Source organism: Haliotis cracherodii, unplaced genomic scaffold (genome assembly GCF_022045235.1).
Source record: "Haliotis cracherodii isolate W230 unplaced genomic scaffold, xgHalCrac1.p SCAF_18, whole genome shotgun sequence".
In the NCBI taxonomy this organism is placed as follows: Eukaryota; Metazoa; Mollusca; class Gastropoda; order Lepetellida; family Haliotidae; genus Haliotis; species Haliotis cracherodii.
Genome location: NW_027266273.1, coordinates 6033944 through 6053973, shown reverse-complemented (window position 1 = coordinate 6053973; position 20030 = coordinate 6033944). Strand labels below are relative to the sequence as shown.

The 20030-nt window shown below is 40.7% G+C and overlaps 1 protein-coding gene across 3 annotated transcripts; it reads left to right on the top strand.

Moving 5' to 3' along the window:
- Positions 1 to 4970: 4970 nt before the first annotated feature.
- LOC139465702 (innexin unc-9-like) lies at positions 4971 to 17388 on the top strand. Of its 3 annotated transcripts, none has more exons than XM_071247505.1 (3): positions 4971 to 5201; positions 12922 to 12978; positions 13310 to 17388. In XM_071247505.1, coding segments are annotated over exons 2-3 (1188 nt in total). In that variant the 5' UTR covers positions 4971 to 5201; positions 12922 to 12976; the 3' UTR covers positions 14496 to 17388. The 3 variants fall into 3 exon arrangements, with proteins under 3 accessions (XP_071103606.1, XP_071103608.1, XP_071103607.1); XM_071247507.1 differs by lacking the exon at positions 4971 to 5201 and adding an exon at positions 5219 to 5310; XM_071247506.1 differs by lacking the exon at positions 4971 to 5201 and adding an exon at positions 7987 to 8299.
- The last annotated feature ends 2642 nt before the right edge of the window (positions 17389 to 20030 follow it).

Genomic DNA, 20030 nt, shown 5'->3' with positions numbered 1-20030 from the left:
ACTTGACATTATAAGAAATATCTTTAAAGAACTATACGCGTGTTCGTAGATCTGCAGGAGGACATATGTTACTGCCCAGTACTACAGTTGGTGCGTGTGGTCTTTTGGTGACATTGATGCAGATGCAAGAAGTTCAGAAAAACAAACTATAAAGGAATAGTGTAATATGTATAGAATATGTAAATACCATAGTTTCCCCTTGTTCTTCTAATTTTGATGGTAAAGAGTATTTCAAACTTAAATAAGTACAATGATCTGTACAGTACAGGGTTGATTCTAGTCACTCAAGGTGCCCTCCAAAAACGCAGTACACAACTAATCCCCTGCCTCTAACCTCATGGAAATGGACGATAGTCTTGCATAAAATTCTATTAGAATAAGGAAAGAGACAGATAAAAATTATACTAAGGTAGTTATTAGTTCTTTAAAAGCATTTACCTTCACATTTCACACCAGGCACATAACATATACTTGTATACGTGATGATGAATACATTGAGAAATGTATTGAGCACATTTATTATAGCACATATACAAGGGGCGTTCAATAGGTTTTGCAACTTCAATATAAGACCAAGTCGCAGAATATCTTTTGCACTTTTGCACTATTTTTCAATATAATCTCCATTCACCACAATACACTTATTCCATTTGTCCTTCAAGCTTTTAATAGCACTTGTATAGAAATCCGCAGATTGGCCCTCTAACCACGCCTCTGTGGAAGCCTTTATGTCCTCGTCATCCTGGAAGCTCTTCCATTTAGGGCAGATTTCATTTGCTGGAACAAGGAAATAGTCAGTGGGGGCTAAGTCTGGGCTGTAGGGTGGGTGATTTAACTGTTCGAATCCACATTCACAAATGGCGGCCTATGCAATTCTCAATTTGTGAACCAGAGCGTGTCATGCAAAAGTAGAATACCACATGTTAACATCCCATGGCGTTTCTGTTGAATAGATTTTCACAATTCTTTCATTACATTAGCATAATACTGTCCATTGAGTATAGGTTTTGGTGGCATGTAATCAATCAGTTATATGCCTCTTGCATCCCGAAATATGGTGGCCATTACCTTGCCAGCTGATGGTTGAGTGTGAAACATCCTCGGAGGTGGAGAATTGGGGTGCTTCCATTGCATGGATTCCAATTTAGTTTCTGGGTCCCAGTGGTGGATCCATGTTTCATCACCTGTCACTAGAAGAGAAAGAAATCTGGCTTCATCAGCAGTATAGAGATCCAGGAGGTCTCGACAACTTTCAGTTCTCTGAAGGCGATCTTGAGCTCAGAGGTTTCTGGGTACCCATCTTGCAAATACCTTGGACATATGTACCAAGAATAATGGTTACAACAGTTCCAACTGTTATTTGGAATTCCCTAGAAAGTTCAGACACTTTCACTCGTCGTCAGACAAAATTCTTCTTTCTATAGCAGCAATGGTTTCGGGTTGGGTGGCATCTGAAGGCCTGCCTGACCTTGGGTCATCGTCTATGGACTCCCTACCCCTTTTAAACTGTAGGGACCAACGTCAAACTGTGTAATAGTCAGGGGCATCCTTACCCATCACTTTACACATGTGATCATGGATTTCTTTTGCTGTGCACCCCTCCTTGGTAAGGAACTTTATTACAGTGCATTGTTCATGTTGAAGAGAATCCATGATTGTGACCACCCTTAGGTGAATGCAGCCATCACATCTAACTTATTATGGTGTCTGGAACTTGTTATGACACGTCTCAACCTGATGTTATGACTTGTGTCACACCTTTATTGTGTAAACACAAATGCCCAAGTTGCAAAACTTATTGAACACCCCTCGTATGTATATCATTTATATAAGTAGCCAGCACATGTCAGATCATGAGATGAAATTCTGATCACATAATTTGACTTTACATCCTAATTTTAGCAAATATCCAACTGCATCTAAATACTACATCGGCATGTCCTGTCCTGTGGTAAGGTGGGCTTTCAGTATTATCAGCTGATCTTCAGTCTCTGCAGACCCTCTTCCTTGGTGGCGGGGTTGCTCTAAAGTTGACCTTGTCAGCCGATCTTCAGTCTCTCTGCAGACCCTCTTTCTTGGTGGCAGAGCTGCTCTAAAGTTGACCTTATCAACCGATCTTCAGTCTCTGCAGACCCTCTTCCTTGGTGGTGGGGTTGCTCTAAAGTTGACCTTGTCAGCCGATCTTCTGTATCTCTGCAGACCCTCTTCCTTGGTGGCAGGGCTGCTCACAAGTTGACCTTGTCAGCCGATCTTCAGTCTCTCTGCAGACCCTCTTCCTTGGTTGCAGGCCTGCTCTAAAGTTGACCTTGTCAGCCGATCTTCAGTCTCTCTGCAGACACTCTTCCTTGGTGGCAGGGCTTCTCTAAAGTTGACCTTGTTAATTGATCTTCAGTCTCTGCAGATCCTCTCCCTTAGTGGCGGGGCTGCTCTAAAGTTGACCTTGTGAATTGATCTTCACTCTTTCTGCAGACCCTCTCCCTTGTGGCGGGGCTGCTCTAAAGTTGACCTTGTCAGCTGATCTTCAGTCTCTGCAGATCCTCTCCCTTGGTTGCGGGACTGCTCTAAAGTTGACCCAGTGAATCGATCTTCAGTCTCTCTGCAGACCATCTCCCAAGGTGGCGGGGCTGCTCTAAAGTTGACCTTGTGAATCGATCTTCAGTCTCTCTGCAGACCCTCTTCCTTGGTGACGGGGCTGCTCTAAAGTTGACCCGGTGAATCGATCTTCAGTCCCTCTGCAGACCCTCTTCCTTGGTGGCGGGGCTGCTCTAACGATGACCTGTAGGTTGTATCATCTACGCACATTCTGACATCTCTTTACTCGTCACGTCAATGAACCTTGATCACAATAAAAAAACCATATATATCCCCTATATGTACTCTCACATAGGGTGTATATATTTTTATCTACTGACTGATAACGAGTTCCTGTGGCAGAAAACCAGTCGAGGCCAAACACATATAACAAGCTGACATTAAGGGTCAATTATAATTAAAACAATTTGGACCTGTCAAGCGTAAAATGTAAACATGTTCACGTGTTAAAATAAAGATAGATAACAATGGACTATCCGGTGTAATTCCACGCATAAGCCAAAAACATTATACCTGTTTCATGAGGATTTAGTTATCACCGAAACGAGAAATGTAGAGTAGTGGAACTTTAAAACTAAAGGAGTTTTAATAACTGAAAAGCTTGGTGAATTCGATATAATTTCAGTTTTAAAAACGATTAATCTCTATTCAAAACTAAGAAACATGGAGTAGTCAAGTTTACAATGTATTATATAACACTAACCATATACTATTGGTCAGTTTATGCTGAGGGAAGACTTGTTATTATTAGAGGGGTCAATGTATGCATTACGCAACACACCCATCTGTTTGTAAAAGGGGCGTTTGTGTTTTGGAAAGGAATCAACTCAAAGTCCGGCGCGTCCCTGTGATCTCGCAGTGAGAAACTTTTCATGGGGCCTCATTCCAGTCATCATCCGACACGGCAACATGAAGAGCTTTGTCTCTGGGTATTATAAAAGAGAATAAAGAAGAAGAAGAATTCTCTTACATCGAGTACTCTTTACTTTCAGGTTCATTTCAATTAGATCAACACGTCGTCAAATATAAATAAACAATTGTGTGCTTAAATGTTTATTTATTTACTTGAAAAGGACGTTTTCAAACAATAAAATTTATATGAACAATTGTTTCCCCTAATTATAATTGTCGCTGTTACGTCATAGCATGAGGGAAGTAGCTTTAATTTTGTTATTTCGGCACCCAATGAACATGATCAAAACTCTAAAACGCTGCCAAAGATTGTGAATTCCCTAGTGCGAAATCGGTTTCACAGGAAGAGCTCGTCAAATCTCCACCGTCATCATCATTAAAGTACATTCCTGAGTTTAAAGACCTTTATAAGGACACTGCATTACCAAAGCAGTTTGATATAATAACACATGGGTGAGAGCGAATGTTACTGTTGGCTGCAGGCAGAAATATTCTTACTTCTAGTATATCATGGAGGCTGTAAATATTCGATTCCATATCAGGTACACCACTGGTCGATATCATTAGCAATGTCATGAAGGATTACATGTATGAAAGTATATTAATATGTGGAAGTGTCACGGCATTTTACTCGTTGTGTTACGTCACTGTGAAGTAGTTCTCATATTCAGTGAAGCGCCCGTAATATATCATACATTCAAATGATTCTATTTGATTCCCCAACACACGAGCATCACGTTGTCGAATCATTTCTTTTGGCAATATCAGAGACCATATAATAGATATGGTCTCTGGTAATATGGACTTGGTTTTAGTTAATGTTTCTTGTCAACCCAAAACAAAGTAGGGGTTATATATATTTGAACGTTATTTTGATGACATTGAACGTAAAGTTCCTTTTCTGTTTTCTCAAAAGTAGTGAGAAGTGCAGGGGTTCAACGTTTAACCGTCGCACTTTAACAAAGAATGTCTGCAAATGGCTTTCCTTGACATCTCAACCAGGGAGTGTATATGCATTTTCTCTGTACCTCCTGCATCTACGGATATATCTTATATTACTATCCAACCCTTCATATAAGAATATAAATGTTGAACGTTGAACCTTAAGTTCTGTTTCCCGATAGCAGTGTGTGTTTTATTTTGTCGCGAGGTTGAAATTCTGTTGTTCTCTCACACCCCCTCCCACGTCTTCGTGATCAACGAGGCCGATGCAAACACCCACCCACACACCTACGCCACAGTGGAATGTCGACCAGTTTTTAAATGTAGACAATACTGTATTGGATAAAATAATTTCATAATCATAATCCACACATTGTGCAAGCCACGCCCATGTTTAATGTATACTTAATTCACGTTTACCAAGTATTGACTCAACCGGCCCGTTTGAATTGAGATACACCCTCCCAACACAAATAGCCTTCCCCTAGCCAATCAGAATCGTGGTCTCACATTCCTGGATGGTCACAAGAGTTCAGGGGTCGGGGGTCATGTACACCAACGCGAGGGACAATCACACCGTTGAAAGTGACGAAATGTCAAGAGAAGTATCAACCGAAACAACTTTTTAAGCGATTGTGGTTATCCGAACTTGGACTTACATCTTGGAAAAGTTATACATGCTGGTTTGATTCAACATCAGAATGTCGTGAGACTTTGAAACGTGAACTTTCTGCTTGACTACCTGTCTCCCCGAGGTAAGTTTTCCCAGGTGAAACGCTGGATACATCATGGTTGCATGACCTACTTTGAGAGTTGCATTCACACACAGGTGGATCGTGGGTGAAAAGACGATCTGCCCACATGGTAGGTGTACTTCAATGATTGTATAAGATGAGAGGAAATATTAAATACTTTCTACGGAGACTTGTTTACGTTTGTCGCTGTCATTGTATGGTCTCCTTTCATACCTATTTATGTGCAGAGGGCACATACTATTGCTCCCAAAGTGTTATATCGTCAGTAAGGGTAGTATATACCACAGAAGGTGATATTATAGCCAACATGTTGTGTCAGCGGCATTTGAAGGCTTACTCACACTTTGAATCCAGTGATTGATGTGTGCTGTGAATATTTTTATCTTGATGAATCGCGCTTGTTTGACAAAGTTCGAAAACGTCAAAAGTTAGGACGAGAACGCTCCGTTTTTTTCTGATTGTCGAGGCAGGCACTCTGTCAACCTCCTCGATTACCCAGTACATTGTATCTGCATCCTAATTGATATCATCCTCGGTTATCCAGTGTATTATATCTACATCTCAATTGATATACTCGATTATTTAGTTTATTGTGCCTCCATGCTTATTGATATCGAGGCAAGCACTCTCACACCCTCCTCGATTATCCAGTGTATTATATCTACATCTTAATTGATATCCTCGGTTATCCCGTGTATTACATCTGCATCCTAATTGATATCATCCTCGATTATCCAGTGTGTTATATCTGCATCCTAACTGATATCATCCTCGATTATCCAGTGTGTTATATCTGCATCCTAACTGATATCACCCTCGATTATCCAGAGTGTTATATCTGTATCCTAAATGATATCACCCTCGATTATCCAGAGTGTTATATCTGTATCCTAAATGATATCAGCCTCGATTATCCAGTGTATTATATCTGCATCCTAACTGATATCATCCTCGATTATCTAGTGTATTATATCTGTATCATAAATGATATCAGCCTCGATTATCCAGTGTATTATATCTGCATCCTAATTGATATCATCTTCGATTATTAAGTATACGATGCCTCCATCCTAATTGATATACTCGATTATCTAATTTATTGTGCCCCCATCCCAAATTATATCACCCTCGATTATCCAGTATATGATATACATTTATTATGATATATAAAACGTGTTAACTTGGATACACAGTTGTAGTATTTGAATGCTAGTATATAATCCTAGTATCTCCCATATTACATGTAGATTGTGTGGAATGCACATTTGGAAACTATTTAGTTTAATTCATAAATGCCATAGTTTAACTTGAAATAACTAAAGTAAGAAGTTGTCACATTTCAGTACAACTTGGTGGTACTAAATTATATACGAACTATTTTATGAAGTGTAATTAATTACTTCTGACAGGCGATCAATACATGGACTATGTGAATGGACAGGTGATTATAATCAGAGACAGAGACGGGCAGACTTTATTTTGACTCAGGCCATATTCGGCATCTGGCTACATACACAAGATACATTGAATGTTTGACTTAATGTACATAATTATATTACAAGACATTATTGTTTGTACAGAATAAAATTCAGAACTATAATTATAATAAGACTATCAGGAAACTTGATCCTACATATTATGTAATGATATACGGTTAGCTGTCTATACAGTCGACAAGCCTTCAGTATGTGAATGTGGAATTAAGAGAATATAAGCAAATACCGGATGCAAATGTTGACCAAACTATTTACCGAAACATATTTAATGAAATGAAACGTCTTAATAGAAAACGAATGAGTTAACAGAGACTTGAGTTGGAAATGTAACGAGCGCTTCCAGCAAATGCTCATTTTGACCTCAGATTTATGAGCAATGAAATTTAAAGGATCGTCTCCTTCACGGAGACAATTGTCTTACTTAATTTGACAACTATTCATTTATTTTTTAATCAATTAGCCCAGGGGGGCGGTCGGGTAGCCTAGTGGTTAAAGCGTTACCTCGTCACGCCGAAGACCCGGTTTCGATTCCCCGACATGCATGCAATGTGTGAAGCCTATTTCTGGTGTCCCCCGTCGTAATATTGCTAGAATATTGCTAAAAGTGGCGTCAAAACCATACTCACTCATTAATTAATCAAGATACTGGATAGATAAGGACAGATACACAGACGAATATTGTCGTTGCAATTACCCGCAGGGGCCATAAGAGGGATTCTTTAACATCTTCAACAGGACATCGGTAACAGGTCGGGGCACATTTCACTATCTGTACTGCTCACATTCAACCCCAGCCAGACATTCTGGACAAGTAAACACGTTTCTTTGATGGCAAAAGGTATCTGCTGGGTCCGGTTCATTAGAGGCCCACTTCTTTGCCGGCCTATAGGTGAATGAAGGTGCGGTACAAGTGTCAGGGAAGGACCGCCTCAGCTTGTTTGTGTGAACTGGCCCTGTCTGTACAAGTCCCACACAATAGGACGCCGGATTGTTGTGTTGGTGAAAGGGTTTACATAATTTCCGCTTGTTAGACGAACACCCCGACGAGACAGGCGTGGCTGTAGAAAGAGACAATGAAATACAGAAGGAATTATCTATGACAGAGAAGTGTATCTTGCACCTCGCCCACCTGACTGCCCCCCGGGCGAGTTCTCTCTCCGTTGTTGAACAGAGTCAATCTCACCTGACTTTGTTGATCGGCCTTTGTTTAGTCTGCTTACCTGTCTACTTTTGTGTAATGAATAAGCCAATAAGATAATCCTAGGTTAATCTTGAGATAATCTTCGCGCGTAAAAGTGTTTACTGTCTCATGGGTATGTTGTAAGGTATGTGGCAGTTATTTGACACCACGTGTTCTGCACGTGGTCTCATTTCTACATCTACACCTGAGTGTCCCCTTTCCCCGGGGGTCACGGCAGCTAGGGTTACATTTTAAAAGAAATCTCAGTGTGATGGATCCATGTGGCAGGAAGTAGGCCGGGACGCGTCTCATTAAACACCGGACAGACAAGTGTCTTGGATATACAGTACAGGTAGTCTCGGAGTGCAGAGTTGAGAAGTCACTGCCTGGTTGCACCACGTGCTGGAGGCTGACAGAGGAAGGTGAGACGCCATCTACTCCACGAGGGGTATTGGGTGGTCGCAATACACTATAGTTTGAATTGTTGTTTTCTTCAGGGCGATTTGCTAGGAACACCCAACGTAACTAGTGACTGAATGTTGTTTAACGCCGCACTCCAATCGCAATATTCCAGGTTTGTCACTCCAGCTTGTATATACTCATCTGGATCAGACACTTCCAGATCTAGCAGCCTATCGTCATCCCATTTCCAGCTCTAACAACTCACACTAATCCCCTCTGTAGCTCGGATTCTTGAGAGTTTCTTTATAATTCTTGATTGTTCCTTTATAGAATTAGTTTCATATAACTTAATGTATAACTTCATTTCGGGGACTATATATGTGAACCCATGCTTGTGACAGGAGGCGACTTAATGGATAAGCGAGTCAAGAATCTAACTTCTTGTCGGCGTTGTTGTATCCATGATTAAGGTATTGGTTGAATCAAGTCGTCGTTTTCCGACGGCATTGGATGTTTTCAAAATCAATCACTGGTTTGTCTGGTCGAGATTCGAATCAGACCGGAGCAATATAGCTGGGATATTGCCGAGTGCGGCGTCAAACAACAAAAAAACAAAAAACAAAACACAATTAACGTTTTTTTACTGGATTTATTGACAGTTTATACCATTTTAACATTTATTATTATGTCGATTGAAATCAAGAATCCAGACTTAAAACTGGTGAAGAAATCAACCAACAGTTAGTATAAGGACTAACCCCCCTGCTATAACAGATGTCCGAAGTACCGTTGTCATGTAAGCTTTCTCGTGACTCTGGTTCATTATCATAACACCCGTACGCCGTGGCCCAAGTTCTATTCTTTCACCAAAGTACATTAAAAACGCCCTCCCTTTATTTCTGCACTCTTAGATAGAAAGTTTGATATACAATCCAATGTGGGTCACCACGGGCTTTGCACCTTCTCGGCCGTGTTTGTTTTGCGTGAGGCTCTGCTCCTAGCTATGACGACCCACAGAGGCGTGGGACTGAAGAATGTCGGCTTATTAGCCGCGTTATCTACATGATCTAACCTAGGCGATCGACAAGCACAAACACGGTTGTCGACCGATAGATTTACAGCCTTATATATTAACCTCCACCTCAAGCTAACATGACTTTGTAAAGTCTTCACTGTCCCAAATATGCGACCCATTGTGTGAGCAAGCACGTTGTTCAGACGCGGATCTTGAATTTTGAAACATGAGGTACCCCTTACGACGTGCGTAGGTTGTGGGGAACCTATTGCAACCAGGAATCACATAGGGAGCGATTCGTTACTGAACATGTCGTGACACCATTGCATTACGCAACGCCCCGACGTTATGACGCGTGTCCACTCCATACATAAACGTCTATGATTAGCACTAGCCTTGAAGACAAACCTTGGCGACAACTGCAGCTTTCAACTAATTTTGCACAGTTTGGTCAACTATATCGTCTTTTCCGATTGTCATAACAGTTTAATGAATGAATCTATCCCTTAGCGTCCTTCTTATATGATGGGATCCGGGTTTTCATGCTTGTCTAAGAAGCGGTTAATGGCATCGGGCGGTCAGGCTCGCTGACTTGTTTGAGCACATCCCAGTTGCGTGTATCGTTGCTCATGATGTCAATCACTGGATTGTCTGGTCCAGCCCCGATTATTTACAGACCGTTTTCATGTAACTGGAATACTGCTGAGTGAGTGAGTGAGTAAAAAATTAACATCGCATCGGCATTATTTCAGCCATGTAGCGACGAGACCAAGTTGATATGTGCACAATTTATTCACGAATACAAGAAGTTATATTTAAAAACAGGTTAAACAACAAACAAACGTTTTTTTCACGCCCACCACGTCTACCGCATTTTCACACCACCGGTTACCTATAGAAATCCTTAACCTTGAAATCTGACTAATCGATATCATTAGCCATTTATCGGAGTGAATTAATTACTTGTCATAGTGTGCTACTGTCATATATTGTCTTTTCATTTTGACTGCTGTTACAGAGTAACAATTTCCCATCAATTCCTTACCTTACACGGTAATGCATGGGCGACGCTATGGTGCTTTCTGCATATATTTTACAGCGAAGACCTTGTGTTTCGGTACATTTAACAGGGAATGACATCTTGCCGATATCAGTGAATGTGGCCACTACATGGAGAGTTCCAGATCACATCTCATATTTATTTCAGTATTTATATATTGAATGAATTATTAAGTTAATTGAAACATGTTTTCACAGATATGCGATCCTAGCTTCGTTAGGATATGAATTGCATGACTCATAAAACACGAACTAATTCGGACACCCAAATTCATGGACCTAATTTTGTGATTACATTATCATGTATCATGAAGCCACTCATTTTGAACGCGTTTGTAGTTTCTGAGTCGGCTTTACGTCAACTGAACCGTATTTCAGTTACATCACGGCATGTCAGCTTCATGTGGGAAGAAAACCGGAAGTGAAGCATGTCTTAGACGTTTACCACTTTAAAGACACATACCAGCCCGGATATTAAACGTCTAAAGGGGCCCAGTTGGGTGCCTGCAAGTTGCGGGTTCTAATCTCAGGTTTACCCCGATTATGATCCTTGGTTCGTCAGCATCATTCCCGTGCTTGTATGTTTCACCAAAGTATAAACGTCCTCGACCTGCGTGAGTTGGACTGACATGCCATCATATACCGGAAATAGGTATAAAAGTGGCGTAAACTCACTCCCTCGAAACAGCTCGACAAACACCGTGCCCACCGTCTAGTTCAGATAGGTGAACCTGTTCTGGCGGCGTCGGGTCGTGTTGTCATAGGCGAGGGTCAGCCATGCGTGTAAGGGAGGAAGTTTATGACAGGTTGAGTGATTACCAAGAACAACGGATCATTTCACTCCAGATATGTGCTCAATCAGCCATAAACCCGTTTCTTGGCCAGTTATATCTCACTGATGTCTGGCCAACTGACTTACGTGTATGAAATGCTTTTAGTTTCGCCTTTGAGGAAATCATGTCATATTTGAATGTCATGACTAGTATTACTGTCAAAGAGAAAGTCAAACCTCATTTTCTTTGCCTTTAAACCGCTGGGAATGAAAGTAACAAGACTCTTCACCACGTAAAGGGCAAACACACTGCTGGTCAGAAAATGAATTTAAATTTTACATTTGTGTGACTTAAAACAATTATTTGAATCTTTAGGGGGCCAATATAGAATCAATTTTCGACCTCATGAAACACCATAATTTAAATCTTTAAACACACAGGAGGCTTGAGTAATGAGCTCATGAAACACATCATGATACGTAAACCCACGAGTTTTCCTTTTACTCTGGGTCGGGGCGGTCGGGTAGCCTAGTGGTTAAAGCGTTCGCTCGTCACGACGAAGACCCGGGTTCGAATCCCGACATGGGTACATTGTGTGAAGCCCATTTCTGGTGTCCCCCGCCGTGATATTGCTGGAATATTGCTAAAAGCGGCGTAAAACCATACTCAGTCAGTTACTCTGGGTCAAACACTACTCAGATGATCCTGGGTCAAGTTGGGAGTCGACAGACGCCTCGATGTTCAACTCATATAATATTCGCTTGATGTTGGTTTGTTTTTTGTGTGATCATTTTGACACCTATTGCCTTTTCATCGCATGTCAAACCTGCTCAGTACATAAAATGCATTTCAACAACGGGACGGTATTTCACATTCTTACGTCGATCGCCCCTCCCCATACACACACACACAAAGACGGCACTGTATAGCCAGGCTCGTCACAAATGTTTGTCGACCGACTATACCGGTCTATTTTTACTCAAGAATGAGTCCGTCGGGTTTTTGCCTTGAGAATGAACGCAGATCCAGATGAACGACAGTAACACGAACGTTGAGAGATATATGTTCTAAAGTGGCATAAAACACATCATAATGATAATATGTAGTGTTATTAACATGTCCACAACTCTAAGCCTAACTGGGTAGACAAAGTATGTGTTGTTGAATCCCTATAATGAAAACTAACATGCCCCTGAAATAAATAAATAAAAATATTTTCTACAAGGGAACCGACGAGTATTAAGAAACTGTTATGGCTTAGTGGGAGGATAGGCTGCTGGAACTGAGAAGGGGTAGGGTATAGGCTCTGAGGTGGGTGGGAGTGAGTGGGTTGGATGGGATCTTGTACTCTTGTTTTCAAAAACCTGTACCGTTTTTTTTGTTTTCTATTTGGATTCCTTATCAGAGGTCCGCGTTAAATGGGGGTGATGCAAACACGTGGTTACTGCAATGTATACACATTAAACGGAATATTAGGAGCGCCCTGTCGTCTATTCATCTGTGTAACAAGAAATTTGATCCGACATCGTTTGGTTAAAAGAAAACTTTCGGTATTGGGTTCACAGCCCACGCATTGTTAACATTATCTCTTGTTTGATTATGCATTGTATCAGTAAGCATTACCACGCTGTTGTAACCGCGAGGCCAGTTCAATGTCAACACAAGGAGCTGGTCTAGGTTCGTCTAGCACAGCCGAGTTATCACATTTATCTATTTCTATCTATCTATATATAAAGATTACATGTTATTACATGTTACGCCGCTTGATAACTAATATTTGATTTTTCTCTTTCAGGTAAAGTTCAACCACATATTCAATCCTGAACACGTGACCCTCTATTGTTACAACCATGTAAGTATGAGCATATATTTTCTACGGATATCATTGAAGCATAACTATAAACTCGAATAATTAAATATAACATGCTATTGCTAGAGTCTTAAACTCGAAAATCAAACAATTATTAGTCGTCAGACGAGAATGGGTTTGTCACAATGACTACTTACTTTGGATAGTACTGTAAATGGAAGACCTGTTTGTTTGTGATATGTACCCATTCCTCAGGCTCATTAAAGAGTAGCCTCCCTTGGTTATTTTTTTTTAATCCAGCCATATATCACGATATGTCAACATATGTCTTAATTTAAGGAACTATAACCAAAGAATGTATTGTATATTTCAGGTTAGGAAGCTTATTGGAAGTAGCCAACAAGATCGCCGTATCTCGTGGTTCCTGGGATGACGATGGCATCGACCAACTTCATCACATCGTCTCGGTGGCGTTATTCGCCGCTCTGGGGGTGGCAGTAGGGGCTAAGCAGTACGTGGGGGACCCCATCCACTGTTGGACCCCCGCCCAGTTTGCCGGATCCCACCATAGTTACACGGAGGGGTACTGCTGGATCTCACACATGTACTATGTGCCCCTAGACGACCCCATCCCCTTCAAGGTGGAGGATCGACTCGACAGGGACATCAGCTTCTACCGTTGGGTGGCTGTCATGTTCCTCATCCAAGCCGTCCTCTTCAAAGTACCCAACATCATCTGGAAAGAAGTCAAGACTTATTCGGGGATCAATGTTCAGAAAATTGTCCGAATGGCTGATGAAGCTATGATGTCACCTCCAAAAGATCGTGTAGCGAAGATCGAGAATATTGGTCACTTCATTGATCGTTGGTTGGTCACTTACAGGGTCTACAAGTATAATATCCTCATACGCATGCGCGAGAAGGTCTCGGGTATATTGTGTTTCGTGCTGGGCAAGCGTCATGGCACGTTTCTCACAGGCTTGTATCTCTTCTGCAAGTTCCTCAATGTCTGCAACTGCATTGGGCAGTTCTTCCTGATGTCACGATTCCTGGGGTGGAACTTCTGGAACTATGGATTTGAGATCATGAGCATCTTGAACAGTAAGGGGCATTGGGAAGACTGGGAGCATTTCCCCCGTGTAGCCATGTGTGACTTTGAGATCCGACAACTCCAGAACATACAGCGGTTCTCTGTCCAATGTGCTCTGTCCATCAACCTGTTCGTAGAAAAGATGTACGCCTTTGCCTGGTTCTGGATGGTATTCCTCGTGTGCGCCACCGTCGTCAACTTCGGCAAATGGGTCTTTGATATTTTCTTCCGACGACGACGTGAACAGTTCATTGCCAAGTACGTTGGTCTCGCCGATGTGTCTGATGACAACCATGAGAAGAAACTGTTTAAGAAATTCGTCAGCCATTATCTCCGTGACGATGGCGTGTTTCTTCTCAGGTCGGTCCGGAACAACACCGGCCATATTGTTGCCCTGGACCTGGTCAATAATCTATGGACTCGCTTCAAGGATCAGCATCTTGGCAAGGAGGATGGTATATTGAAATAAACAGTGTCATGCTGACATGTGCTTGTTCTCCCGTTGTACAGTCAGTGCTAACGATTTTATATCACACGGGTCCTGCAACATTATATACAGTGTTACGTTTAAATATTGGAGCAATAATCAGATGATTACCAAAAACATTAAGGATACAATAGCACATAAGGTGCAGCAAACATGTTCTCAAAAATATCAAAATACAGAGAACAGTATGGGCTTGGTAGATCATTGTGTCACATGAGGGTGGTCAAGTTTGCAATATGTGTTATGAATATTGATATACTGTTGACAATGCATGCAGTTTCAACTACTGAAACTGGACTTGTATTAACATGTTTAACATGATGTTTGTCACTTCCCCCCACAAATGTAAAGACACTGGCATTTATTACATTACGTCTTCAGGAACATGAAAAAATTGTATGCCTCATCTAACTCTACGCAATGGCATAGATATTGCACATATAATAGTTCATTATCAGCCTACCTCTGGCAATGACCCTACTTACCTCCCTTTAAAAGTGCTTTATCTGCAGCAAGAAGTATCAAATATATATTATATACAATATTTATTAGTGTCGTTATATTACACATTTAACCGCTTTCGCAAAACGTCAAAAATAATTATATACGTTTTTTATGAATATTTTGGAAATTTCATGTCGATTTTTAATGGCCCATTATATTTTCTCATGTTATTGTTGAAATGATCTGATACCTAAAAGATGGACCATGTGATATTTAACAATTTCTGCTTTCTGTGTACAGCTTCTCCTGTTGTCTCGAAGTTTAGAATCAAAATGAAACATTCGATATAACCAACTTACTAATAATTTAACTACACGCACTTGCATTGACGAAAGTAACATCAGTGGCCATTTTGTATGCTCGAGATAACCACAGTGGTGTCCATGGCCTCGTGACATCGAACTTCGATGTAGGCATTACCTAGAAATGTCCAGCTTCTATATGGGCATTGTCTCGAGATGTCCACCTTCGATGAAGGCATTGTCTCGAGATGTCAACCTTCGATATTGGCATTGTCTCGAGATGTCCACCTTCGATGAAGGCATTGTCTCGAGATGTCCACCTTCGATATTGGCATTGCCTTGAGATGTCCACCTTCGATGAAGGCATTGTCTCGAGTTGTCCACCTTCGATGAAGGCATTGTCTCGAGATGTCCACCTTCGATATTGGCATTGCCTTGAGATGTCCACCTTCGATGAAGGCATTGTCTCGAGTTGTCCACCTTCGATGAAGGCATTGTCTCGAGATGTCCACCTTCGAGTTAGGCATTGTCTCGAGAGTAACACCTTCAAGGTATCAGGTTCGCCTGTTTTGTATTTGTACTTTACCCAAAGGGTGTTGTCATGTGTATTAATCTATGATAATCATGAGTAAAGCATTGTTTAACCTGGAGTTGAACCCTGCAACCTCGGCAACGTGATCAAAGTCTTCCACGATGTTGCACATTGTATGAATGTACAGGATGAGTTAATAGGATGCTATGTGAAATATGCAGATCCTCATGGCAAGCATATGATGATGTACACATTCCGTACAGTTGATGCTTTGTAAATACGTGTGTGCCCACATAGCTAGGAAACACTACATCTAGTCTGTGATAGTTTCTGGGGCCATGAAGATGTTTCTCTCATCATTATTCGTGAACATGTTTCTTTTCACCAACATCCGGGTATTCCAACATGTTTATCACAATCTTCATACGGGTACTTTTTGAAAAAATGTTACTCGTAATTTCCGTTGCGAAATTATTTTGTTTTTCCAAATGATATTGTTATCACTTGTTGAACGTATCTGTGGCCAAACGACGTCATTTCATGGAATATTGTATGTAACATACTGTAAGAACATATGCATGTTATTCTGATGAGAGGCACTCTTTATTCTCCAGTTAGTGGAACATACAGTTAGCAATAATACACATAAATATGTCACTGTTTAATGGATTATGGTGTACGGTTTGTATTGCACTAGAACTCCACGCTCTTTCAGAGTGGGTTAACGCTCGTCTCCATTTTTGAGACAATCATATTTTTATCTTATCATTTACGCCCTGGGGGTATGGAGATATCTCATGACAATACTCATACAGGTTTAGGGCGCCGTTTTTATGTTCGTGACTTTTCTTACTTTTCCGTGAATCAAATCATAAACAAGCAGTCATCACATAAAATCCATGTACAAATGGTTCTTTTGAGCAAAATCTTTCAAACCTTTCTAACGAAAATATATTTTTTGTTCTGTTTAGTTGTTTTGAATGTTTAATGTTTTAATTTGATCTGAATAATTCTTTTCAATTTTAAAAAAACCCACCAAAGATGCTTGTCATGAGAACGGCACACTGAATCTCCCGGGAATTTTGTTGTCTAATTTTAAAGCCAATTTAGGGCGTTAGGTATTTAATGAATGTGAAAGCATGAGCTTCATGACCGAGTGATAACGTGTGATCAAATCCTTCAGATATGAATGTATAGAAATACATCAACCTCCACTGCCTAGCACAGCTGATACTAACAAAGTTCTGCTTGATAACCATGTGTTAAAAAGGTAGCTATTTCTATAGATATACAACTTCTTTTTTACTATGAATGAGGGCATTCATTGTAATAGAGAAGATGCATATTACTATCCCCCTTGTTCATTGTACCATTAAGTTAGTCATTGTTTTTATACTCGAGTGGCTGGGATAATGACGTGTTTACAGTGGAGGTAGGGGTAATCTACATGGGACAATGCATGTGATGACAGGATGCTCTCCCGATGTACAGCTATGTGATACTATGTGGTAGATATGATTTAAGATTTTTACTTCTATTGTGAATATGGATATGGGTTTTATCAATACAAAATAAAGACAACGAAATAAATTTTTTATACAAAGATTGACGAGTTATTATTATGCGATATAATGTAAAAAGCCGTTGGTGTACCTGATCAGGTAAATAGCGAAACGCTGAATCGAATCAGTCTGGCTGGCCGCGATATGCATAGAGTGGCAGAATGGTTTTACATCTAAGCCGAAGAGAGATACTGTTATATCTCTGTATTTGCTGGTGGTTGGACGTGTTACTTAACATCAGCGAGTGTGAGTGAGTTGTGTTTAACGCCGCTTTTAACAGTATTCCAGTTATATCACGGCGTGTCAGCTTAATGTGGGAGGAAAGCCCGAAGTGGTGCAGGTCTCAGACGTTTAACACTTCGGTGAAACCCACGAGCACGGGTATGGTGCTGACGAACCTAGAAACATAATCGGGGCGAACCGGGATTCGATCCCACAATCCTAGGTTTCTGGCGTGCCCAAGGGACGCAACTTTGTACAGCGAATCGCGGCGCCTTAGACGACTGGGCCACCCGTGCCCCTCTTAACATCAAGCTGACGTTGAATTTAACGTACAGGTTGTTTGCTGTTTTTGTCAAAGGCGGTTTCCCATTTGTAGATTGGGCGGTCGGGTAGCCTGGTGGTTAAAGCGTTCGCTCGTCACGCCGAAAACCCGGGTTCGATTCCCCACATGGGTACAATGTGTGAAGCCCATTTCTGGTGTCCCCCGCCATGATACTGCTGGAATATTGCTAAAAACGGCGTAAAACCATACTCACTCACTATATCATATTAGAGTTACTGCAACGTTACACAAACACGTGTAAACAAATTTTGTTGGTATACTAAGATCAATGTTAAGGATATATTCAAACACATGACGTATTCTGGACATCATGGAGCCACTAATTCCACCACAAACACCAACCACGGGGAGACCACGAGGAGACCACGAGGAGACCACAATAACACCAGCTGTCCCGCGCATGGCAAAATACAGTCATCAACATTATAATTTAGTTGTTACTTATTAGGGCTGGGACGAGTCGAAATTTACTACCCGGGTACCCACACCCCAATTACCCGACCCTACCCGGGTACCCGCTGTTGGTGTCAAGAGATAGGTACAAAATGTCCGATTGGGAATAATTTGACAGTAGCCCTGACAGAATGTATTTAGATACACGTATAGAACGAAGTGGTCATGCATACACCGAAGTTGACTGAAGTTTTAGCTTTGTTGATACATATATAAGTCAGAAGGAACGTGTTCATAGTCATGAAGAAATGCGAACAATAGAGGCTTAAAACTGTCATGTAACAATGTAGTTATATAGTGATTTTTTGTCATGAAACAATATACTAGTATCACGTGACTAACCACGGGTCCGGGTAGTCATGTGGGTACCCAGGTCCCACTCAGTATCCATCCGACCCGAGTACCCGAGTTACCCGTCCCAGCCCTATTACTTACAGACTAGGTTCAGCTGATGTTTAATGCCAAATCATAAGTACAAAACGTGTACTACTGACACAAATACAGAACAGCATAAACTATTTCAACAATTCTTCATTTTCGATCAGCTATGACAAAATAATAAGTATGTTTTTAATATTGCAGTTAATATCCAACCTGTCATACATTCAATATGACTGACACGTTTCTTCAATGACAGTCCAATACATAACATTACATAACATATATATATATATATATATATATATATATATATATATATATATATAGTTATTTATTTATTTATTTATTTATTATACTGCCGTAGCACCACCTCTACCCGTAGCATGAATCATGGATAGCTTTAATGGGGCACTTGTATTATTATTTACATCGTTGGGGTACAGAGTGCTGACATTTGAATCCTGAGACGCAATGCACGGAGAGACATCAAACAGTCTGTAGTCCCAACACGTCTATTTCGCTACCCTCAACTTCGACCTGTGACAGTTTGGCGACAAGGCGGATGGTATAATGGGTGTTCGTGTTCTGCAACTGTGGCTGTGAAATGCGCAGTCCAGGTCACCGCGGCCGTTGTGCATTTGTCACCGCAGCGAATATTCGCGATCGTCGGTTGCCAATGGAAACGCGCGTTTTGAAATGTCGAGTGCATGTAAGAGTTGCCATATGTGAAGAAACAGACATTAACCACTCCTTATATGACAGGAACACGTTGCAACAAGTAGTTTCTGAATTCTGTAAAGTATTCGATCATTTATGTACAAATGTATTTATACATTGTATCAAAGACGATGTATACGTTGTTCCACCCGCACTGTACTTTGTAAAATATGTATACACTGTATAAATACATACACTATAGATTGTGTCAAACATATACTGTATAAATTGTATCAGACACAATGTACGCCTTGTATCAAACACATAAATTAATGTATACCTTGTATAAAAGATTAAGTATACGTTGTACCAAACACATAATGTATACGTTGTATCAAATACTATTTATACATTTACAACGTATACGTTGTATCAAACAAATAATGTATACCTTGTATCAAACACTATATATGCATTGTACAACGTATACGTTGTATCAAAAACATAATATATACCTTGTATCAAACACTATTTATGCATTGTACAACGTATACATTGTATCAAACACATAATGTATACCTTGTATCAAACAATATTTATGCATTGTACAACCTATGCGTT